This window comes from Colletes gigas, unplaced genomic scaffold, assembly GCF_013123115.1.
Source record: "Colletes gigas isolate AHSC1104 unplaced genomic scaffold, ASM1312311v1 Colletes_gigas_Sc00011, whole genome shotgun sequence".
Classification (NCBI taxonomy): Eukaryota; Metazoa; Arthropoda; class Insecta; order Hymenoptera; family Colletidae; genus Colletes; species Colletes gigas.
Window position 1 is genome coordinate 7672176 of NW_025106640.1, and position 24530 is coordinate 7696705.

General features: G+C 47.8%; 3 protein-coding genes and 1 long non-coding RNA gene across 5 annotated transcripts; 3 read left to right on the plus strand and 1 right to left on the minus strand.

Annotated features, from left to right (window-relative positions):
• The first annotated feature begins 707 nt into the window (after nt 1-707).
• LOC122398461 (putative uncharacterized protein BRD3OS) lies at nt 708-16999 on the plus strand. 2 transcript variants are annotated; one of them, XM_043398315.1, is made up of 3 exons: nt 708-817; nt 16451-16598; nt 16768-16999. In XM_043398315.1, exons 2-3 carry the CDS (start codon nt 16503-16505, stop codon nt 16966-16968), a joined length of 297 nt encoding a protein of 98 aa, XP_043254250.1. In that variant the 5' UTR covers nt 708-817; nt 16451-16502; the 3' UTR covers nt 16969-16999. The 2 variants fall into 2 exon arrangements, with proteins under 2 accessions (XP_043254250.1, XP_043254249.1); XM_043398314.1 differs by lacking the exon at nt 708-817 and adding an exon at nt 15612-15736.
• Nucleotides 5224-9892, plus strand: LOC122398459. The gene has a single exon (XM_043398311.1). It carries the CDS (start codon nt 5491-5493, stop codon nt 8227-8229), a length of 2739 nt encoding a protein of 912 aa, XP_043254246.1. The 5' UTR covers nt 5224-5490; the 3' UTR covers nt 8230-9892.
• Nucleotides 17000-17549: 550 nt separating the features above from the next.
• Nucleotides 17550-18667, minus strand: LOC122398460 (autophagy protein 5). The gene is made up of 4 exons (XM_043398312.1): nt 18427-18667; nt 18143-18348; nt 17744-18069; nt 17550-17673 (listed from the first exon to the last, which is right to left on the minus strand). Exons 1-4 carry the CDS (start codon nt 18580-18582, stop codon nt 17564-17566), a joined length of 798 nt encoding a protein of 265 aa, XP_043254247.1. The 5' UTR covers nt 18583-18667; the 3' UTR covers nt 17550-17563.
• Nucleotides 18668-21293: 2626 nt separating this feature from the next.
• Nucleotides 21294-22302, plus strand: LOC122398462. Its single transcript, XR_006259185.1, has 3 exons — nt 21294-21360; nt 21847-21872; nt 22237-22302. It is a non-coding gene; the product is annotated as an uncharacterized LOC122398462 (long non-coding RNA).
• The last annotated feature ends 2228 nt before the right edge of the window (nt 22303-24530 follow it).

Consider the following 24530-nt stretch of genomic DNA (forward strand, 5'->3'; position numbering starts at 1 on the left):
AGTCATCAAGCTTTTAACGAGGTCTCAAAGGCTGGCAATAATCGATAAGAAATTTAACGAGCTTAACTTCTCTCGACCCACGAAGACAACGGTTATCTAGACGATAAATATTTTCAAGCATTCGTCAAAGGAGGTTTCGCAACAGCGATGAAACGACCGCGGGCGAATATCTTTGGCCGCGTTTCATTTCAGTCCGCGTGTCTAGACTAATTTCTTATTCGATGCAACCTTCGCGATTCGAGGAAACCGCGTATCTGTTCGACGGAATCGTGGTCATTTTACGTCTCCATCTTTATTTTGACCGAGACAGGGGTCAACGTCACGCGATAAAAATATTACCAACGATCAAGCACGATCATTAATCTCGTTTCTCGTTTCTTTTTTAACATTCGTAACTATCGTTCTAACGAGGAATAATTCGCATGAATATTCAACGCGACCGGGAGTTACATAAATCAATAGCGTCGATGAATCGCGGGAAGAAAAAAAGTTGGATCAGAAATAGCGTTCGAGCGTCGATAAAGCGAGTCGCGGATAACACCACGGCTTTTTAGCGGCCCTTTAATTTTTTACCGCTCGGTCGATAAAGCGAATCGCGGCCGCCGGCGTGTACGTCGAGGTCAGACGCTAGACCCGTAACGATTTCGTGCTCGGATTCAAGGTTTCCGCGTTAAACGAGACACGGCACGATGTTAGCAGTCGTTTCGGAGTCATCGTCATCTGCGTCGTCGTTGTCTTTCGTCGTCGTCGTGCCAAAGGCGAACGCATGGCAACCTCGTCAACCTCGATACGCCTTCGCCAATGATAAGATAAAAAGGTTAGCTTGTGTATGTTCTCTGGTAGAGACGCGACGTGGGCGTTGTTGCCTTTCGCTTTGCTGGTGTGCACTTCGTTCCTCGCGTTCGTTCGCGATAACGTTTCTTCTGTTTCTACGCCTTCTTTACCCCTTCTTTCCCCCCCTGCGTTCAGTATCGCGAAAGAAACGCTCGAAGGGGCGATCGCCACAGCCACGGGAATCGAACGAAATTTCGGTGGAACGAACCGTTTCGTGCTGCGAGGTTAGCCACGAGCTCGCAGGTATGCGCAGGTATGCGCGAGTAGGCGCCATCGTGCGACCGCCCACGGAGAAGGTATATTTCTGTATTCGTACGTGGGCAAACGAGCGATGCGACCAACTGTGACGCTTAACCTACGTATATTGCACGATCGGGACTGAGTCGGGTCTCTGGTCTGTCTCCTAAAATTTTTAAACGATCGCGGCGTAGCGTGCAACCACAAAGGAGTCGCTAATCTACGCGTCGATGAAACAACGATACGAAATTTTAATCGTTCGTTTTAATTCGTGTAGCAACCGGTCCGCTTGGGTCGGTGGACGTTTAAAAGTCAGCGTGATACCAGAATCCTTACGCAGCCGCTGATCCGCTACTGTTTATGCATGCGATTAGTTTTGAAACTGTACAGGCACACACGCACAGGAACGTGTGCAATGCGAACACTACCACGCACCAACGGGGCTGTGTACGTGCGCTGGTGCACGTGTGGCGCTCTCCCAGTTAGCATGTACGTAAATAAACTTAGGTTATAAACTCGAGCCTACGATTTCAGCGAGCGTGGCTGTTTACTACGAACAAAAGGATACCCATCTTTCCCGTGGCGGCCACGAAGCACCGCGTTGCGATCTCTTGTTTCTCTGAATTTATTTTTTAGGTTAGAATAGCATATGGTAGAATTTCGATCGAACGTACAAACGTACCCATGGATACGATTCGATTGGCCGTAACGGTAAGCATAAAGTGCACCGTTTGAAGCAATTCGGTGACTACATATGTATATCGTTTAGCGAACGAAAATATAGACGCGAATAAAGTGTGTTCCGTTCGAGTGCAGTAATAAAGCAAGCTTTGACAGACGTATGGTCGGATGGGACGCGCATGGCAAACCTATAGCGCGGTTTGGACAGGAGCCAACTGCACGAAAACTTGAACAATTTCAGTCCCAGTCCCGACAAGATTCGATCAATCGCCCCCACAAAGCGAGCATAGCAGGCGACTGGCTGTCTCGCGCGGCGAAGGAACCCTCGAACGTTGGCTTCCATGCTGGAAAGAAGTTTTAAACTCGAGACGGAAAAGGACGGCTAGAAGGACCGTCTAATGCACTTTTTTGCCAGGAATCACGCCCGCTGACGGCCCTTTTCTTTCACGCTCGCATTCTCACGTGGCTCTTACCGCACCGAGTAAGGTAGGTAAGGGCCACAAGTAGTACGGCATAGGACTTAAAGGTGAGGTGTCGCAAGTCGTGGGCTCCGGTAAATAGGAGCACGGTGTCTCGCTCGCACTCGTACGGCCCCGACTCCGTCCCTCGACTTTACGCGTCGTACCCCGGCGCACAAATACGTGAAAAGAGAGCAAGGAAAGCGAAGGCTACGAAGCCGAAACGAACGAACAAGAAGGAGAAAGAGAATGGTCGGCATACATCATTTGGGCGCCGAGAAGTCTGGCGCGACCAGGCCAAGCCGAGCCAGGCCAGGCCAGAGGCGCGTCTCTGGTTACGCGACCATTTGGGGCGCCAACCATGGAACGCCGGGACGTGGAGTGGAGCGGAGTGAGGCACAGATAGAAGGGAAAACCATAGGAGGGCAAAGAGAGACGGAAAGAGGGATCTACGGTGAGACGTATGTAGGTAGGCGTCCGAGGCATCGTTGAGCGAAACGGGGAATCGCGTAGGGTGGTGTAGAGGAAGGAAAGGTGAAAGAGAGGGAGGGAGGGTGGGGCGGGAGGGGAGGGAGAGATCAACGAAGGGGCCCCTGCAGCTACATTCCAGCAGGACGCGAGTTTTCAAACATGGCTACCCACGTGAATGTAGGTCCACGACCGATCCTATGACACGCACACAATCAGCCTTACGAGCTACAAGATCTCTGCTCGAACGATTTCCTCCCATAGCGCGCTCTTTCCCCCTAACGTCTGCACCGTCGCACGCTTGTACAGCACACCAACCCACGGAATCCCCTTGCCCCTTTACACCATCGGGTTCTTGGTCTCCTCTCCCCCCGCGGCAACCCGGACGGCCTGGCCGACCGAGCTGGCGACACCCTGTCTGGCAAGACCGGCCGGCGGACAAAGGAGGGGGAGCCTGGTCGCTGCGTTGCCACGTCCTCGGACTTCGGGCTGCGCCTACCTTCGGCCCCAAGGACAAATCCGATGAACGTGCCAGCCGTCGTGGCGTACTTAGGCGACTGCCGGTCTGCTATCGCCGCGACGCTTTCCACACACGATATGCTTCGTACCGATATTATTCCCGACCGCTACCGTTACCTCCCCCGTGCTCCCGTTTACGCGAAACTCCGATAACGATCGTATAGGATCGGTAGCGATCGATCGTTACGTAACTCGGACGACGTACGTAAAAGTTGAAACGAAACCCGACTGTTTTGAACGGAGGCGCGAAATGCCTGAACGATGAGTCGCGTCTATAGAACTATGCGAAGGTCGAATCGTGCTCGGAGGCAGGTACCTCTCATCGCGATATTGCTGGTCGCGTCGGATGTGTTTAGAAGGGACTCGAGAGTCGGCGTGATCGACAGAGCGAGAATAGCCAGCGAGATTCTTAGAAATGCAGTAGGGTGCTCCTTCGAGGAACCGCAGGGGAATCGGTCGGGTCTCGCCGTTTCTGCTGGTGGCGCGAATCGTGGAAATTTACGAGGCCTCGCTCGTTTCTTTTTACACCGACCTATCTCGCTCGCTCCCGTTCGTCAAAGTATGTACTAACGCACGGTTTGCGTCATTGCTCGCAGGTCTCTCCGCGTCCGTATACACACACGCCTGGCGGCCTACGTGCGAGCCGAGCGAGCGACATGGCAACCGCGCGAAAAGCTAAACATATTAACTGTCGGCTCACGCCACAAAAACAACATGATCTCATTCCACGACGTATATGCAAGAAACTCGCGATTCGCATGCACGGCTGGAAACCTCATCCACCGATAACTCCGAGGGGATAGGCACCAGGCGGCCGGCGCAAGAAGCGAAAATAAGAGAGTGCACGGAAAGTAAAGAGAATAACTGACCAGCGATGACTCGTAACGGTAAGCCGGCAGAATGCTGGTAATAACCGGTAAGAACAATGCAGATCGCATTACCCTACCGAGTTATAATAGGTACGACTCCAACCCTAACGAGACTACCATTACCGGTAAGCCGACACGGCTACGGCCGTTTTTCCTGGAAGGCGAAATCCCCTCGCCCGCCCGGCCTTTTCCCCCTTATTCGAGTGCCAATAAAACTTCCTAGACGACAGTCGTCGGTGTTGGCGCTCGGTACGGCGAGCTTTCAAGAATCGTATACCGTATGCGAAGCCTGACGTAGGTCTTCAACGATTTAACCTAGATAACGCGCCTAATCTCGGCAAACGAGAAAACATCGTAACCCGAGCCCGTGCCGCGAACTATTCTTACGATTACTCTTTCGATCGCGATTGCGACAAAATTTGCTTAGCATATGCGAACGGCGGAGCTGCTGCGAGGAGGCGAGAATAAGGCACGGCCGTGCCGAGGAGAAAGGCGAGCAAAAATCGAGGCTCCATGCTGGCTGGTACGGCTCGCAGCAGCAGCACCGAGAAGCGAACGGGCAGGCAGACAGGCAGTCGGACGAGCACGGCAGACAACATGGCGCCGAGAGCGTCGTCACGCCGGCGTGACGTTTCCCGCGCGCGTCATTAACGGAAGTGAGCACACAAAATGGCGGAGTTTTACGGCGCTGAGGTGTGAAAGGGAGGCTCTCCACCGCGGACAGAGAGAGTGAGAAAAGAGTCGGGGGGGTGGGGAGGCGTGGGGCGCCTACGTGCACGGGTAGTCAGGCGGGATGACGAGAACGTAGAAAGAGAGGAGTTGGTAGTTGGTGGAGGTTAGGTCGGTTAGGCGTAAAGAAAGAAGAATGACTGGTGGCCGGCGGCGGTGGACTCTAGCGCCTGTGCTGCCCGAGTGGGATGTTGGGTATGCGCGAGGGCCGTTTGCTGGATAGAGAGAGAAAAGGATAGAACGTTGGGAGTAGTGGAGGGGGTAGCACGATGAGAGACCGCGAGTGCGGCAAAGAGACGCGCGAGGCGTCGAGGGGCTTCTAGAAGAAGCGAGAGGTAACGTTGGCGCGAGAGAGCGCGGTCCGAGCGCGGAGGGAAAGGTGGGGAAGGGAAAGAGACTGCTCAGTGGGAAGCAGCCGCAGTCCTCGCCCAGTGGTGGGGATGAAAATTAGTTACGGCATCCACCAAGAGACCTAAAAGGAACTCCGTGCGCGGCGCGGCCAGGCAAGCACTTCGTGCAATGTTACGCGTTAAGGTACCCCCGTGCGTCGTTGGCAGTGCCCGGTTACGAAGTTCATCGTCGTTATTGTCGCCGTCGTTCTCGTCCCCGGTGTTTGACGCGTGACGGTCATCGACGTCACGCTGAGAAAAAAAAAAAAGTTCTGTTCGTTCGGTGGGTGCGTGAAACGACACGTTATGGCTCACGGTGTGAGCGAAGTGCTCAGTGAGGGGAACTCGGTGAAAATGGTGCATCAGAAGCAGCAGTCGGTGGTGCATCAGCCGCCGCAACAACAACAACAACAACAAAACGGGACGAGGAAATCGGTCGGAGTGATGGGCAGCAGACGCATATTCGCGCCGGCCTTCAAGCTCAAGGTTCTCGATTCCTACAGAAATGACATCGACTGTCGCGGCAATCAGCGGGCCACCGCGCGTAAATACGGTATCCATCGCCGTCAGATACAAAAGTGGTTACAGTGCGAGGATAATCTGAGAAACAGTTGCGCCGAGAGTGGAAACACGGGAGTCGTGTCGTCGTCGGTGATTCCTCCTTCCGCGGGTGTTTCCAAGCCGGACGGTACCGTGACGGAAGCCACGGGGCTTGCCGTGACTCCAGCAGCGCCGGCCTTGAACCTCAGCCTCGCCAGACTGCACGGCGACGAGCTGGCTACACAGCAAGGGCCCCCACCTCTTCTTCCTCATCCTCCTCATGGTGGTTCACCCTCTTCGCCCCAATATGCCGGTCAATCCACCACGGTCGCCTCGGTTTTGCCCGTTCGGATCGGTTATCAAGAGTACTCCGGTAATCAGGAGTCGCCGGCGCATCACCTTCGTCGCGAGGTGGACGATCGCGCCCAGATAACGGACTCTGTTCGCGATTACGCGGAAACACGTGCGGATCAGGAACAGCAGGCGAGCTACTACGTTCTGAACGCGGACGGTCAACGGGAGATCGAGACCACCGCGTCGTTCGACGGTCGAAACGAGGCGAAGGTGTACCAAACGCTCACGAGTTATCGCGTGTCCCCTCATCAGGCGCACCGGTACAAGGAGAACGAAATAATCGGTGCGATGGTTCATCACCAGCAGCACTCGAATCGTCATCGATCGCAGCAGAGTTACGGGGACGTGGATTCCTCCGTGGACGGGAAATCGTCGTACGGTTTGCTACTAGCGCCGTCGATGATAAAGACGGAACGAGCGAGCCCAGACTCGGCGGCGACGCCAGGGCCGTGCGAGTCTACGTGTTCGCCCGGTGCCACCAGGGTCCCACTCTCGCCCGATTCGCATCGCGCAACCAGCACCACCAGCACCAGCTCCACGATGTCCGTTCACTTCGATTCCCCGCGGCCGTCCGCGAGTCCCTGTTCGCGCGTGCACGTGCACGAACACGAACACGAACACGAACTCGCACACGCGTCACCGACACCGGATTCCGAGAAGCCGATCCGACAGTCCACGGAGACAACGGCCCATATCGAAGAGAAGGGAACGGCGGAGGAGCAGGAGGTTGCAGAGGAGGCGGCAGAAATCGGCAGGGCGGTGGTCAAGGAAGAATTGCACATAGAGGAGGAGGAGACGATCGACGAGGGAAGAGAGGCCGACGCATCCTCGTACGTCGATTATCAACGACCACCTGCCGACCTGCGTCCGGCGAGCCCGGCTCACGATCGAGAAGGATACTCCTTGCCCTCGAGCCCTCGTGGGCCCGCCAGTTCCGGGAGATCCAGCACCAGTTGCTCGGACAGCGAGATGGACCCTCTCGATTGCTCTTCCGGCGGACACAATTCGTCCAACGATCTCGCTCGTCGACGGTCCTTCTCGCTGCGCTTCAAGCTCGACGTGCTCGACGCTTTTCACAGGGACGTAGGCGTGGCGGGCAATCAGCGCGCCACCGCGCGAAAGTTCGGCATAAATCGACGACAGGTACAGAAATGGCTGGGCCAGGAGACGGAGCTACGCGGCGAGATCGCCGTGCGCGGGAACTCGCGGCAACGGCTGGGCCCCATCCAGGATGCCGCTTCCGGTGAGTCACCGGTGGACCTGAGGACGTCGAATTACGTTTCCAGCATGTCCCACGATCGGATCGAGCCCGAGTACAACCTATCGCCACCGCCTCTTTACTGTTGCGACGTGGGTTCCTCCTCCTCGCAGCATCTTCCGTACTACCACCACTCGATCGTCGTCGACCCGTCCTCGGAGAGCGAGCCAGCTACTTCTTGCAATCTCTCCTGCTGCATGGACATCCACGCGACGACACCGGCGTCCTCGTGCTACCAGGAAACGTCCTTAAGAGGATCTTGCTACTCGGAGCCGCAGAACAGGCTGTACTGTTATTCCCCCAGAGAGTACTCGTCCGAGATCGCCTCCGTGGAGGAATTCACGACCTCCAAGAGACCGCACTGCACGCTGTCGTGCTGCTACGAGCCTCTGTCCTCGCCGAAGAGGCTCTGCTTGGAACAGGACGAACCCATGGCGACCAGTCCCGTCTGCCAGGAACCGCCGCCCCAGGACACGCCGCTGTGCCTCGTGAAACCGAAGAGGCTCCACGACGGTGACCCCTCGAGAACGGAACCGGTGACCAGCACTGTCCCGACGCCGCCGGCATCCGCCGCGCCCCCGCCCCCGGGACCAACATCCAAGAAGGACGCCATCCTTTTCAAACCGTACCTGGACAATCCCGTGAGCAAGCCCGCCAAGGAGCACGCGATCCAGAGGGGTCTATCGCCCCTCAGCAGCCAGAACGTGATCAACAACAACAACAACAACTGCCAAAGCATCTGCAATCTGAACGAAGGCAGGGGCCACGATTACGCCCTCGAGCTTAGTTTAAGACTGCCGGTATCCTGGAGGACTCATCCGAGTTCGTACACCGAGTTCCCGCAGGTCAGGAGCGCGTTCGTTAGGTATCCAGCGAGTCCTCATTACAGTTAATTCGAGAACAGTCGAATCGATCCTCGACGCGGCGGAACGGAAATCGCGGTATCGATTTTGTAATAAACAAATTATTTTCTTTTTTTTAAGATCTACGGAACGCATACTAATTTAGATACTGGACGAGAAACAGGATTCGAAAGGATTCGGTCGATACGTGATTCGCGGCACATCGCGCGCCACGTAAGCAGCTTTTTTTTTTTATCGTTTCGATGCCACGTTACACATCGCGATAAAGTCTTAATCGGCCGGCCATTGGTCGATCCGTGGACGTGGTAGGAGATTATGGACACCGCGTCGCGTCCTCGCACGGCGTGTTTTCCCTGCTCGTCCAGACCGTAGATCTCTTCCCCTCCACGAAAATCCGCGCTGATATCCGGCGAGACTCTTTTTTTCGCGCTATCCTATCGCCGAGATTACCGTTCAGCTCCTATCGGCTGGGCCGTTTAGAGGTCGCGTAGATTCTCGTTATTATTACGGAATTATGTCAGCAGCGACGGTAGATACCGATCGCGAGGAAAAACTCTCCCGCGACGAGTTATGCAACGATCGAACGCGACACCGAAGTCGGGCTAATTGTATCCCGCGAGTGGAAACTTTTCAAAATTCGCTATCGATTTTTCCGCGAGTTTCGTGTTCGTCGGGGATCGATCGTCGTCAGACGTCGTTTAATTGCTCAAAGAATTTCTTCCATGCGCGCACCTGTGTTGCACGCACGGTGCGCAAGTATTACGACAGGGTTCCGTCTCCGTTTTCTTTTCTCTCATTATTTTTCTTTTCTTCTCCCCCCGCCTTTCGACCGGCGCAGTTTTCCTCCGTCGTTTGGATCGATGGCTTGTAAATAATTATGTAAATACGCGACGTGGAATCGACGATGGCGCGGGAGGATCGAGCCGATCTCGAGACGAAGATCACGATCGGTTCCGGTGGTCCTTGCTCGCGAAAATTTTTCAGGATGAAACGGAACAACGACGAAGGATACTCGCCAGGGTGAATCCGTCGCGATGGCTTCCGTTCGAAACCGCTCCGCGTGCCTTCTTTCCTACCGATTTTGGAGCGAAAATATATATTTTGTACCGATCTATGCTCTCCTCCGGATCGTCAACGATTCACGAGACTCCATCATGGCCGTTGAAAATCGTCGAAACGGAGGAGAGCAAGAAATTGTTAGAGTCGAATAAATTTTATTTCGGGTGAATAAAATTTGTAAGGCGATGGAAAGGCTAATTCTCAAGAGGCTGATCGTAGAGGGAGAATTTTTAAAAGACAACACACACATACACACACGAGAACGCTTCGAGATAACTCGCGTGCCTTATATTCGATATTCGATATTCGCGGATAGAGTTTCGCCTAATTCGAGTTTGAGAATCGTGAAAGTGTCTTATTTTCTGTTACGTCGATGGTACAATTATATGGAAAGAAAACCTCGAATTAGGCGACTCGTCTTGAGCAAACATAAAAGGGATGTTCGTTCTTTTCGGGGTCATGCGATTTTTTTAGTAAAAAATGTACAAAGTATTTTGGTATACAGTTTTTATTAATATTTACCCATCTTCTGGGAAGATTTACAAATTTTTATACAAGAAAAACATGGTACAATGGTAACAAATATCAATTTTTCAAAACATTTCTCAATTTTAAATACAAAATATTTTTATAAGCCTAGTAGAAGATATTTTCTAAAATACTAATAACATTGTATTTCGAATATCATTATAAAATTAAACACCCATGTTGAAGATGTTATAAAATCTATGTAAAAGCGAAGAAAATCGATTTTCTTGACCCGGTGAAGGGAACGAGTGCCCCGTTAAGACTACAATGTAGAACGCAAAGTCGTTTAGAGATAGAATTTTCGATCAAGTGTTCTTAAATGTTATAAATTATTCCGCGTGGCCGTTCTCGGGGTTTGTGGTATCGTCCCATTGCGTACCGATTCTCCAGGCGATAACGCGTTCTCGTTTTTATCGTCGAACGACCTTCGCGATGACAATTTTCCGTGAATCTGTGACGTTGGAAAACAGCTCGGGCAAAATTCTTATCTCGTTAAAAAAGCTTCGAACAACGACGAACCGCGATGACACCGTTGCAATAAAAAGTTCCGATTATGCAACGGAAAACGTTTCGAAACCGTCGCGCAAAAAATATCGCCGATAGGGTCGGGGAATAAATCCGTAGCTCGGCAATAAATTGCTCGCTTATCAATCGTTCGGAGCGTAATACCGGCCATCTCCGTTATCTGCCCGTCGATTGGAAGCGAGTAATCTCGTAGGTGGCGAACGTCATCGGCGACGATTCGTCTGCGCGGCTGCCAAAGGGGACGACGTACCCGTGGGAAATCGAAAATAGCGTTCCGCGAATTCTTGGACGGATCCGGCAATTGAGCTCGAAGAAGAGCAATTTTGTAAATGAGCCTCGCAGACGGACCGGTTACGTCAATGTTTCAATATTCAGGCCCAATCGAGCTCGTTCCAGGCGCGCGAACAATCTCACGGGGCGTTGCGACACCGCGTTTTATCGTCCACGAGCGAAACGCGTTTACCTGAGACGGTCTTCGAATTGAAGATGACGTACGAATGCACCGTGCATCGATTCCATAATCTATAATTCTTTATTAAAATATCTAATGTTTTACCAATCGATTATTGGGCACTTTCAACTGGACGAGAACTTCTGTTCGAACTTCGCCTGAAGAATCGGTAAACGGGAAACACCGTATTATTATATATATATATATATATATATATATATATTATAGCCTTCTCCGGCGTTGCGTCGATGGGGTCAAGGCGGCAATGTACAATAAAATGTAGCATAATCGTAAGCCATAATGAATTACATAATGCCATAAACGTTTTACATAATGAAAGAACCGTGGTGCGTCGAACCGTTCACGACGAGAGTAGCGTGCGGCGGTGCGTGCTCGATAGCGCGAGAAATCTATGCGTGGCTGCGTAAGTGCGTGCGTGATTGCCGTGTGTTTCCGCGTGCACAGCCCACAAGAGTCTATTAAACGAGGCATAAAGCGTATATAAGCAATATATTTTTTAAGTGCGCGGAAAAGTGTGCGAACGCGGCGGCGTACCGGAGAGTGGGTTCACGGGGACCACGGTGAAAAAAAGAAGAGAAGGGGGGGGGGCAGTTTCGTGGGCGAACCCCCGCGTTTTTTAAGTCCGTACACACGAGTGTAGGCAGACGTGTGCGTACTTTCACACAAACACACACACACACACATAGAGAGAAAGAATAATGTTGTAAGCATAATGCTCGTGTATCGTACGTGTACAAAGAAATTTATATGTATGTATATAGCGTTGAGTGCGAGAGAGAGAGAGAGTGAGAAAGTAAAACCAGAGCACGTATGTATATAAATACATAATTATATATATATATATTATATTTTAATACGATCAAACTTCTATGTACCGACGAAGCGCCTCTTAACTCGCCCGGTGCCTTTTAAATCGCTCCGTGCCTTATAGTTTCGCACGAGGCGAAAAATCAAGGACCAAAGTGCCTCGCGTCCTTAGAACGAGCCACACGGTATTATTTAGTTTTCGAGTCCTCCGGCGACGTACAAGCGTTTTCTCGCGACAAGCGAACACCGGTGACTCGTCCAAGCGTGTAATAATAATAATAATAATCATCATCATCATCAGTATTCAGATATATTCGATTTTATTTATTGGTCGACGCAAACGACGGCCGTTTCAATACACGGGACGCTCTATACATGTTTCTATCCACTGTTCGTCGAATAAAACGATCGAAATGATATTTGCGTACATCGTACCCACGTGTTTGCCTTCGTTTTTTATTTTATTTCCCCACACGTTTCCCTCCGTTGCTCGATTTTTATCCGGTGAAGAAAATACGAAGCAACGCGCGCGCATGAATCCACGGGTGCCTGGAGGCGCGATAATCGAACAATCCGCTTATCTATTTTCTTTCCGTACCAGCGAGGCTCCCCAGCGAGCGCGAACGGTGGCGAAAGCAACGATATTATTATTATTATTATTGATTCCGTTATGTACGATGTCGAGCCGCGCGTGTTTCCCTTTCGACGGGAAAATTCGCTCGATTACCGACCATATCCGTTATTGTGATTCATCGAGAGGAAGACGGAGAATGAGAGGGAGAGACTGAACACTGAATACGACAGAGAGAAAGAGAGAGAGAGAGAGAGTGTGTGTGTGCGCGCGAGTGAGTGAATGATCGACGATTCTAACGTGCGGTGAGACAGACAGGCACCGTCGCGTCGACGAGTCGTTTTCTTTTGTACGCTCAGAGAAACGAGAAATAATTGTATTAAATATTGTATTATATACACACGCGTAGATTATACGAGATAGAACTTTAACGAATTTGAGAGAAAATATAAGAGACTATTTTAAAAGAATTCCCCGTTCTCAGTACTTTCGTCCTGCACCGTCCTGCTTCCAAGATGGCCGCCGCGGCGTTTCCTTTCAGGCGACGTTGATCGACCAATTCTCGTCCTTTCGTTACACGGGTTCTGTATCTACGTAAATTTCGTAGAGATTGCAATTAAATTTCCATCGAGTGGCTTCAGAGGCGCGAAAGCGCACGCCTCGAGTTGCGCGCCAAAGCGTACGAGCACCACACTGTACATACATAAATTATCCGCCTATAAAAAATTCTAAGCCCTCCCTAAATAATTAACCGAGTCGTGCGTGAAATTTGATGAACGTCGGACCTTGTGTTGTCGCTGAAAAAAATTCCCAAAGCGGAGCGAAACGTGAAATATTCAGACGCGTTATCGGAAGTAGAGCCATAAGTTAGAACTTCCGTCGATCGATTTCGGATAATAGAGCATTTCACTGTATGCATTCAAGACGCGCGTGGCATGATAACGGCGAGCGCTGATAATTTTAGGGAAACCGATACGCCCGGACGAAGGTGGGATGCGCAATTGATTTTCACTCGAGTACTTTCCTCGATCCGAATATCGCGCGATCTGTCTCGATTCGGTCAACGATAATAGCCCGCGGGGCGAGGAAACGACAGATAATAATATTTATTGCACAATTATATCTCACGCTTTAGCGAACGAATAATTCATCGTGTCGCTTCCGTCCATATTGCTATCGAGCGTGGAAAGTTGGGAAAAAAAATAAAAATGTATCAACGAGTGTTTTGCTTTCTTCAACTTTAATCTTATCCGATAAAATCTTGAAAAAACTAACGCTCCACCGTTACGAGAATCTATAACGATTCGTGCCACCGATTTAAATGCGTTGAATACTATGCATAGCAATTGATATAAAACAAAAGATTCGTGAACGCCTTCTTAAATTTCCAAGAAAATTCTACAAATTTTTAATATATTAAAAGCCTGGGCAGGGGGATATTTTTTTATTCGATACTTTTACTGGATTGGAAATTAATTCGTTGGTGGTTATACCTAAATACATAATTCCGTGGTACGAGGGCTGAAGTCATACGGGAGATAAGCAGAAGCCAAGTCAAAGTGACTGGTGTACCGAAAGCAGTCACGTCGGATGCACACACACACACACACACACACACACATCGTGGCTCGCAATCGATGCGAGCGACGCATTGTTTCCGTTATCGCGGTCGATTGGCAGTGGCCGCGGATCGACGATCGCGCACGTACTCGCTAAACTTTCTAAGCACGCAACCACGCGCTCGCCCGTGCTCTCCGCGCAGTTCCCGTCGACCACCGATGCACTCGCGTCGATAAATGACGTAAATTATGTTTATCAGCCTTAACAAGTTGGCCCTTCAATTTTTCGGTCATTTTCTAATTTCGAAACGATAATTTCTCAACGAAGCACAAAGAATTAGAAAAGCTACATATTTCCACCGCAAAATCCGAGGAATCTAAATCGTTTCATTGGTTTTGGGTCCTTTCCAAATTTCACAATGGCCACCTAAAATAATCAATTTTGTTAGCGTCGATTAATCTGAACCTATACGTTGCTTGCAAGTCTATATCGACCTTTCTATCGTATTATTTTATAGGACAATTTCTACCTGGGGGTTCAATAAAAGAACCGAAACGTCGTTTGTGTAGTAAAGAGTATCTTCTACCTTCGTCAGAGGTACTTGCTCGTAAAAGGGGAAACCTTTCTAATCCCTGTGTGCTTTTATTTCACGGTTTCGAGCCGCGAATCAAGGATTTGGTTCGTTCCAGTTTCAGCAATAAAATTTTAAATTTTACCTGTGCGTTCGAAGCACCGATGCAACTGAATGAAATCCAAATGAATTGCAATTTCTATCGTCTGCTTTCGACGAACGGTGCGGCGCGTGCAGTTGCACACGTGCGTATGATGCAACATATTCTTACGTACCACGGGAGCGTACGGTATGACTAACTAATTGAACCCTAACGAGCGACGATTACGCCGAAAGCATAATTAGCGACGTCCGACGAATTCCCAAACGTCGATCAAAGAGACTAGGAAGCGCGAGAAAATAATTAATAAAATAATACTATTTTACGAATTCGTTTTAAAATCGTGCAACGCCGGGAGAAAGTAGATTAAGAAAGCCCGTTGATCCCTCGTCCGAGCCACTTCCTCCTCTGTAGATTTACGAAGAACTCCGTACGTGTTCTCGTACGCTACAGATACTCGAGTTATCGACGGTGGCAGCGCAGTTACACTGATTTATCGATATTTCCCTGCAATTCCTGTCGAAAGATTATTAAATATCTTATCGTCCCGGTTACAGGCCGCGATGCGATCTCGGAATCTAATTAACTTGAAAACAATTTCAGAATTGCAAAACAACAGGCATTTGCACAGTCGTATATAACACGTTAATGGCAAATATTGTTTCGACGAGCGGCGTACATTAAAACACTGAATGTTTGTCGAAAGTTCTATACATTAAATGGTAATAACAACGCTGTACGTTTTTATTGAGGCCATCGCGTACGCGCAAAGCAGACCTTGAATCGAAGTATGACTGATGCAACGCTTCAATCAGAGCCAATAAATGTCACAGACTGGTGCAATGCAATTAGGATAGGGTGCACTGGCACGTAAAAGCAAAAATTCGTAACATAGAATAATACAGCAGAAACCGTGTGAGAGAGAGAGAGAAGTCTTTTATCAATACTATTTGACGAAAGAAAAATTTAGCAAAAGTAAAAGAAAATGGAAGGAACGAGTTATAATCGCCTGCACGTTGAAAGTTTGCGTCCTGTTCGTGCCGCGCTGAATCCTTTGTTAAATTGTCCTTGTACTCGAGAATTAAAGAAACTATTGTCCGTGACGCGTGAAAAGAAAAAACAGAACCTCGCGACAGAATTCCCCGCGTCTGGCGTCCTCAACCGGAAATTCGAAAAGGATACCAAAAAGTTCCTGGCCCGATTCCAACAGTCGAGCAGCGTGACTTCTGTTTGCGAGTCGAAGATCAGCGTAGCTACAAAGTCTCGAGTTTCGTTGATTATTCTCGCCGTGTGCTTCTTGTCCATCCGTCGATATCTGCTCGAACAGCGATTACGAATTGGCAGGTGCGTATATATGTATATTTTATCGAACACCATCGAGGGGAAAGTCGAACGACGACGATCCCACTGGTGTCGTTGCATCGTGTTGATCGACGCTAAACTATTTTTCTGCGAAAAATATCCGAGACACGGTTTTGCCAAAGATTAAACGAAACGACACGAGATAGCGCGTAGAGTACGGAACAGGCTCGCGTAATAATTTGCATCGCAGTGTCGAAATGATCGACGCATCAAACCGACAACTTGGCCTCGAGTGGCCCCCTCGAGTGCCACACTTTCGAAAGTCACTGGTTTTCGAGATAGCGGCTAATTATAAAAGGCATTCGTGTTCCGTCGTGGCAGGGAACGCGGGGCTCTATAGAGACGCGTGTCGAACAAAAAAAATCGTGATCCTCCGAAAAATCACTGTTTACCACATTTATTTTTACTCTAGACGAACACCGTGACCCCTTCTCTCCCAACGTTTCTCTCAGACGTCTCCCGGTTGTGGTTTTTCTCTTTTTTTTCCCCTCCCCCCTCTCCCCTTCGTTCTCTTTCGAGTCGACGTCGTTTTTGGGCACGCGGGACGTTAATCTTCCTCGGTTGACGGTTTTCCCGGCTGGTCGGGTCCGAGGTGCATATCTTTACGATGATCGAAGGTCGCCCGATCCGCGGACTATAATCAGATAAAGAGGCTGCTTTAGATCGTGAAACGATACCAGCCGTTTCTGGTTACAGGTTCTGCAGTCAGAGCACGCTGGAGAAGCATTAGTCGGTAGCGTAGCTGTAAATGACGGAGCGTTATGAACCGCCCGAAGCGCGAGTTGCATTGACCAAGGAAGAGATTCACAATCGATACCAAGACACGGCCCTGGTTATATTCAAAGTAAACCGTTTGTACTTGAACGTAGCGTACGTAACTAGATTAATATTAAACGTTGGTTCGTTTCGATCGATACCATCTTGGAAGCAACCATATTTCTCGATAAGCAAATTGCGTTTTAAGAACGCTGTCTCGTACTCTGTTTGATGCATTCTAAATCTCTCCGTTGCAGGAACAACAGAGTAAAAGGGAAGTCGTCAACTATCTGACTTTTGGTACCAGTCGCAGGACCATGGAATACAGTAGCTATGGAAATCAACCCGTTATTGTACGAAGACCGGCCGGACCGTTGGCGGTCCAAAACACCGAAGACTTGTCTTCGCAGATATTAAGGATATACAGAAAGCCTCGGGACAGTTGTGTAATAAATTAATGTACGATTTAATCGTTGTTTTCGGGTCGTGAATTCGACACGATCGTGTTGTTTAAATGTATCGTTGTTGTATTTGGTATTCTCGATATTCTTTGCTTCGACGCAACCTACCGATTAATCGATCTATTTATCGAACTTTCCGCCATTGTCTTGGTTCGCTTCTGTTGCACATGCGCACGTTACTTTCCTAATATCGATCACAATCTTGATTGATCTATTTACATACGTAAATAATTGTTTAAATATTTATATAACTATATTTATACAATATATATTCTTTCGGATACATTCTCGATGATCGAATTACAAATTGTCCGACATTTATCCGAGCTGTGTACAGGCCCATCACTGCAGTTGAGATAAAGTTCAACACACCGGCTTTGAGGTTATGATAAATTCGTGCGTTACGAGAATAAAAGCAACAACGTTTCGTTCTTTAAATTATAGCAACATGTACAATTTCGTATAAAATAAATATGCAATAGAGGATGGATCACGCTCGGAGAGCCAGTAAAAATCGGCGAAAAGAACAGAGCGCGAACTCGAGGTTTACCGAATTTTCAGATAATCGGTTAACATGTCGTTTCGATATGCGTTATGACACCAGAACTAAATGCAGGAAATTGTCAGGGTAGCTCAAATGTTCGGACATCCATTGAAGAGGCGTTTCCATAGGTGGCACTATGCCATGGGTGAGCACCGTGACTGTAAAGAAATTATATATATCCTCTAATAAAACAGAATATTTCCTTAGTAAAAGAGAACATATATTTACTCTTCTCCTGGTTTGGAAATACTTCATTCAACAAATGCCTTAGTGTTTTCCTCTGACCCTCTTCGTTGATAGGTTTCACGAGCTTCTGAATGTATTTGTCCTCGCTTGTGTAGCATCTAAATGGTATATATTTGAAACCTTCTTCGCTGTTGCTGGCCTCCATAAGTTTTCGATTCACGGACCAAAATTGATCGAATTTGTCATTGAGCAGGCCAGACCACAGCTGATTGTGATCTTTCTTTTGCATACTGGACACAACTTGACTTCTGTGCTTCAATACATCTGCTTCTTTTATACAGGATAGGAAATAGGACTCTGCTGCCTCTCTAAAAGATCAGTCCAATCGAATTCAATTGATTCATTGCCAGGAATAATTGAATTATGCCTCGATGTACATACTTGTTTTGACAATGCATCAATACATTCTCTGGGAACCTTTCAAAGTGAACAACAATGTTCCATGGTAACTGAATGTCGTTAGAATAAATGTCCATGAGCACACCGATCGGATAATGCCATTTTAGGGGTATTCCATTGAATTCTAGCCACATTTCGTGTTCCTGTTTAGTGTCGCTTTGCACGTGTCGTATAAAATGCTTTCGTACCTTTCGCGCGGAAAAAGCAATTTCAGACGAGGTAACAATTTATTTACATCGAACTCTATTGGACTTTTATTGATTTACCTTGTCTGTGCAGAGTGGAAAATAACTTAACCTAGGTACCATTAAATAAAACGGATCGGGCCCTTGCAATTCGCATATTTCCTCGGAATCAAGCGTAAAACAAACGGGAATTTTGCCATCCCAAATTTCTCTGAGCACCTCTCTATCATTTGCCATTATGCATACGACGACAAACAAAGTTTGTTTCAATTCATTCGTGCCTACAATGTCACTTAGCTACCCTTACAGTAAAGGGGTTATGTTTTTCGTCTGCTACAAAAACTTTATATATATATCTACACGACGGAACATCGGGTGCACTGGGATTGAGCACCGGGTGCACTACTCACGCTATGCCAGATCACGCGTACGTGAGCTCGTGGAGTTTCGGCAAGTCGACAAAGACAAATTGACACCTGCTCTCTTTCTCCATTCTCCGAAGCTACCCGAAGTAATTTCGGACCGCCTCGTAGGACTCGAGAGAGCAAGGCTCACATTTGCCTTCTGGCACTTGACAACTAAACTCCGACCTCCCGTCAACGACATACGATCTGGAATCATGAGTCGAGATTCTCCACTGCCCATACATTTTTACTTTCCGACCTATGCATGCAGACGCACATAAGCAAAGTACCCATAATGAAAACAACATTTTGTGAAATTATATTACATATTTTCATTACTGAAAATAAAGAAATTCTTTTTTATCATTCTTATGTATGAGCGTACATATGTATGTTATTTCAGATATCACTTTTGATGTGTCTGCTTCTAGCTGGGGCCTCTGCTAACATCTGCCGACACGTGCGAGCCTCTGCCTGTCTCTGCTGACCTCTACTGGCCTCTGCTGACCACTCCTGGTACTTCTGACAACGTACAACGATTACGACTAGCTACTGCTTGTCCCTGCTGGTCTCTGCATGCCTCTGCATCCCTCTGCTCATCTCTGCTGACTGCTGCTGACCACTGCTGACCAACACCGATGCTTCCGACAACGTATGACGATTACTACATGTTACTGCTTGCCCCTGCTGGTCTCTGCTTCCCTCTACTGTCCCCTACTGTCCCCTACTGTCCCCTACTGTCCCCTTCTGACCCCTTCTGACCCCTTCTGACCCCTGCTGACCCCTGCTGACCCCTGCTGACCACTGCTGACCCCCCTGACCCCTGCTGACCACTGCTGACCCTTGTTAACAACTTCTGCCATGATATATATGTATTAAAACGTTGTATAATGTAAATCTATGACAATAAATGATATAATTACAAAGAATTCTATGTGTTCTCATCATTTCTTACCTTTCTTTTCCTCTCCAAAGCATTCCCATAGTTATTAAGATACCTGCCACCTCTTCCCATATAAAACGATACTTATTCATTTATTCGCTCGAAAAATTTCTAAGTTCCTCGAAAAGATTTGAGGGGGGTCCCGTTTAAATTTTTCGTCAAAAAGTCCTGAAACAATTGGAAAGTCCTGAAACAGCTGGAAAGCCTGAAACAACCTTTGGGAAGTCCTGAAACAGCTGGAAAAGCCTGAAACAACCTTTGGGAGGTCCTGAAACAACTTTGGAAAGTCCTGAAACAGCTGGAAAGCCCTGAAACTCAGAACTTTGCTAAAAATTCAGTTGTTTCAGGACTTTCCAGCTGTTTCAGGACTTTCAAGCTGTTTCAGGCTTTTCCAACTGTTTCAGGACTTCCCAAAGTTGTTTCAGGACTTTCCAAAAGTTGTTTCAGGCTTTTCCAGCTGTTTCAGGACTTCCCAAAGTTGTTTCAGGGCTTTCCAAAAGTTGTTTCAGGCTTTCCAGCTGTTTCAGGACTTTCCAGCTGTTTCAGGACTTCCCAAAAGTTGTTTCAGGACTTTCCAGCCGATTCAGGCTTTTCCAGCTGTTTCAGGACTTCCCATAGTTGTTTCAGGAAATTTTTGGGAAATCGGCGAAATTTTCGAGCAAAAATTTTTCGACGAAAAAAATGAATTCTCGATTTTGCCAACAGGTACGAGAGTGACGGTTACAGAAAAAAAGTTTAAAAGTTAATTTTTGATTTTGGAAACAAGTACGAGAGCTGGACACTTTGGGAAACCAATTTTAACCGGAAAGACGGACTCTTAAAACTAAGGGAATGATTAGGAGAGGAAAAGAAAGGTAAAAACGATGAGAACGCATAGAATTCTTTGAAATTATATCATTTATTGTCATAGATTTACATTATACAATGTTTTAATACATATATATCATGGGAGAAGTTATTAACAAGGGTCAGGAGTGGTCAGCAGGGGTCAGGGGGGTCAGCAGTGGTCAGCAGGGGTCAGCAGGGGTCAGCAGGGGTCAGAAGGGGACAGTAGGGGATAGTAGAGGCTTGCAGAGGGAAGCAGAGACCAGCAGGGGCAAGCAGTAACATGTAGTAATCGTCATACGTTGTCGGAAGCATCGGTGGTGGTCAGCAGTGGTCAGCAGCAGTCAGCAGAGGTGAGCAGAGGGATGCAGAGGCCAGCAGAGGGATGTAGAGGGATGTAGAGTCATGTAGAGGCATGTAGAGACCAGCAGGACCAAGCAGTAACTCGTAGTAATTGTTATACGTTGTCGGAAGTATCAGGAGTGGTCAGCAGCGGTCAGCAGAGGCGAGCAGAGGCCAGTAGAGGGATGTAGAGGGATGTAGAGGCATGTAGAGGCATGTAGAGACCAGCAGGACCAAGCAGTAACTCGTAGTAATTGTTATACGTTGTCGGAAGTATCAGGAGTGGTCAACAGCAGTCAGCAAAGGCGAGCGGAGGGAGGCAGAGGCCAGTAGAGGCCAGCAGAGACCAGCAGGGGCATGCAAAGATATGTAGAAGCATGTTGAGGCATGTAGGGACCAGCAGGAGCAAGCAGTAACATATAGTAATCGTTATACCTTGTCAGAAGTATCAGGAGTTGCCAGCAGCGGTCAGCAGAGGCGAGCGGAGGCAGGCAGAGGCCAGTAGAGCCCAGCAGAGGTTAGCAGAGGGATGCAAAGGGATGCAGAGACCAGCAGGGGCATGTAGAGGCATGTAGAGGCATGTGGAGACCAGCAGGAGCAAGCAGTAATACATAGTAATCGTTAGACGTTGTCGGAAGTACCAGGAGTGGTCAGCAGCGGTCAGCAGAGGCGAGCAGAGGCCAGTAGAGGGATGTAGAGGCATGTAGAGGCATGTAGAGACCAGCAGGACCAAGCAGTAACTCGTAGTAATTGTTATACGTTGTCGGAAGTATCAGGAGTGGTCAACAGCAGTCAGCAAAGGCGAGCGGAGGGAGGCAGAGGCCAGTAGAGGCCAGCAGAGACCAGCAGGGGCATGCAAAGATATGTAGAAGCATGTTGAGGCATGTAGGGACCAGCAGGAGCAAGCAGTAACATATAGTAATCGTTATACCTTGTCAGAAGTATCAGGAGTTGCCAGCAGCGGTCAGCAGAGGCGAGCGGAGGCAGGCAGAGGCCAGTAGAGGCCAGCAGAGGTTAGCAGAGGGATGCAAAGGGATGCAGAGACCAGCAGGGGCATGTAGAGGCATGTAGAGGCATGTGGAGACCAGCAGGAGCAAGCAGTAATACATAGTAATCGTTAGACGTTGTCGGAAGTACCAGGAGTGGTCAGCAGCGGTCAGCAGAGGCGAGCAGAGGCCAGTAGAGGGATGTAGAGGCATGTAGAGGCATGTAGAGGCATGTAGAGACCAGCAGGACCAAGCAGTAACTCGTAGTAATTGTTATACGTTGTCGGAAGTATCAGGAGTGGTCAACAGCGGTCAGGAAAGACGAGCGGAGGGAGACAGAGGCCAGTAGAGGCCAGCAGAGACCAGCAGGGGCATGTAAAGATATGTAGAGGCATGTAGAGGCATGTAGAGACCAGCAGGAGCAAGCAGTAACATATAGTAATCGTTATACCTTGTCAGAAGTATCAGGAGTTGCCAGCAGCGGTCAGCAGAGGCGAGCGGAGGCAGGCAGAGGCCAGCAGAGGCCAGCAGAGGTTAGCAGAGGGATGCAGAGGGATGCAGAGACCAGCAGGGGCAAGTAGAGGCATGTAGAGGCATGTGGAGACCAGCAGGAGCAAGCAGTAATACATAGTAATCGTTAGACGTTGTCGGAAGTACCAGGAGTGGTCAGCAGCAGTCATCAGAGGCCAGCGGTGGACTGTAGGAAAATTCAGACGTACATGTAGTCGTACCTTATACGTCGTACTTTGTATCTTATACTTCAGGTACAAAGGGGTATAACTTGGTAAAACAGTTTTATGACATTATCTGGTAGCTCAAGTTACTGTTCCCTTTTTAAACGAAATAATTACTTGGTACAACTGAACTAGAAGAACTATTCCACGACAAACTTGGGCGTTTTAGCACCAAGGGGTTTGAGGTCGAAAATGCGCGCCATCTAGCGTCGCAAATAGCGAACTATTTGACAATAAACGTGGGCGTTGTGCAAACATGTACCACCGATGGGTCACACTTTCTTTAACTTACAGGCAGGGAGCATCACAGGCAAAGGGGCGTTTAAGTGGGCAAGAATGCAGTCACTTTATGTAGACACTACTGTAGTTATTATAATAATAATAAGCTTTAGAAACTGTTTATTAATTAGACTGAAGTACATATAGTATTATGCTTGATGTGTTGTGATGTGTCTTATTTACTTCTCTTACAGCTCCTTTTCTTGTGGTCCTTAGAGAATGCTAAGTTTTGCAAATTTTTAGAATTGTCATTTTATTTCTTCGGTTCCAAAATCTGTAAAATGGAGTAGCCAAAATGAACTATCGTTTTAAGAACGACTTCCAGAAACGCGACGAATTGTAAGAAATAATTGTCAGCAGTTCTGCAGTAGAAATCAATAATCAAAGTTATATGAAATGCGTATCATTGCGTTTTGAATTCGTAATAGTTCGCGAACAAAATATTAATGTTCCATTAATTATTCGTATCTAATAATCCATCGTTCATCTCTTGGATCAAGAGCACTAACATTTAACAGTGATTTAATACATGTTCAAAACGCCACGATAGATATCGAATAGCTAATAATGCATTCCTTTGACTCAGAACATAATTGAAACATTAAAAAATCAGAGAACCTTTGGCAGGAAATATTTGCGAGGAAATCATTTGGGACGAATAAAGTAGGAACGGAGTAAAAACTTGTATTTTGAAGATTACAGATATTATTCTTCGCCGAAAATAATTATTTCCTATTGAGTGCAAGTTTGTAAATTTAGAAAATACCGTAGCGAGAAAACTACTCTACTCTTGTTCGTAACCGTGTATATTTATGTGTAAAAGGATATTGTTTTTTTATTTCGCTAAGCATGCTGCCATCTGACGGCGGTTCGTGGCGATTCGCAGGAAGTCGAGGGAAACCGTGCCAATTTCCGGTCGAACGTCTCGAATTCCATTTAGCGGAACTCGCGTGGAAATTTTTCTTACTTAAGTTTAAGTGAAAAACACGAGCGTCTTGAAATATTTTAACACATTATTTTATTGGTTTTTTCCTTAAAAAAAGAATGAACTTGAAATTGGTTGTTGGGTTTTTTGTTTTTTTTTTTTTTGTTGGATCCTGGCGAGTAATGACTGGGCATTTCGAAGCGACAATACACACTAATTTGCAAATTGAACTAGCTATGTATATATGTATATATACATACATGTTATACGTACATATATGTATATATAATATTTATATATGTAAGGTAGGTATCTTCTCTCTCGTTTACTGCATAATACATAAGTAATAATGCATGTTTGCGTCTTCGTGTTCTCTCTCTTTCTCGCGTCACGCTTTCGTTCTTACATTCACGCACGACACCGAACCAGTCGTTTTCGTAGATTCAAAGAATATTCGAGTTTTAACCTTTTTCGTTATTTGTATTCCATATGTTCTTTTTTTTTTTTTTGTTTATTTTTACTTTTTCCTAACACGTGGGGAGGTTCCTCAATGGCAGATGCGACCACATGTATAGAATACTTATTTTTTCCATTAAAGAAGAGAAATGATACAATCGAACCGTTCGCGCGGCGACGAGCACGCGAAACCGAGAACTTCGCTAAATCGACTGCAATTAAAGATCGCGTGGATCCGTCGATCGTCGACGACGAGGATCTTGTCTGTTCTTGCGTACGCGAAATAAAATC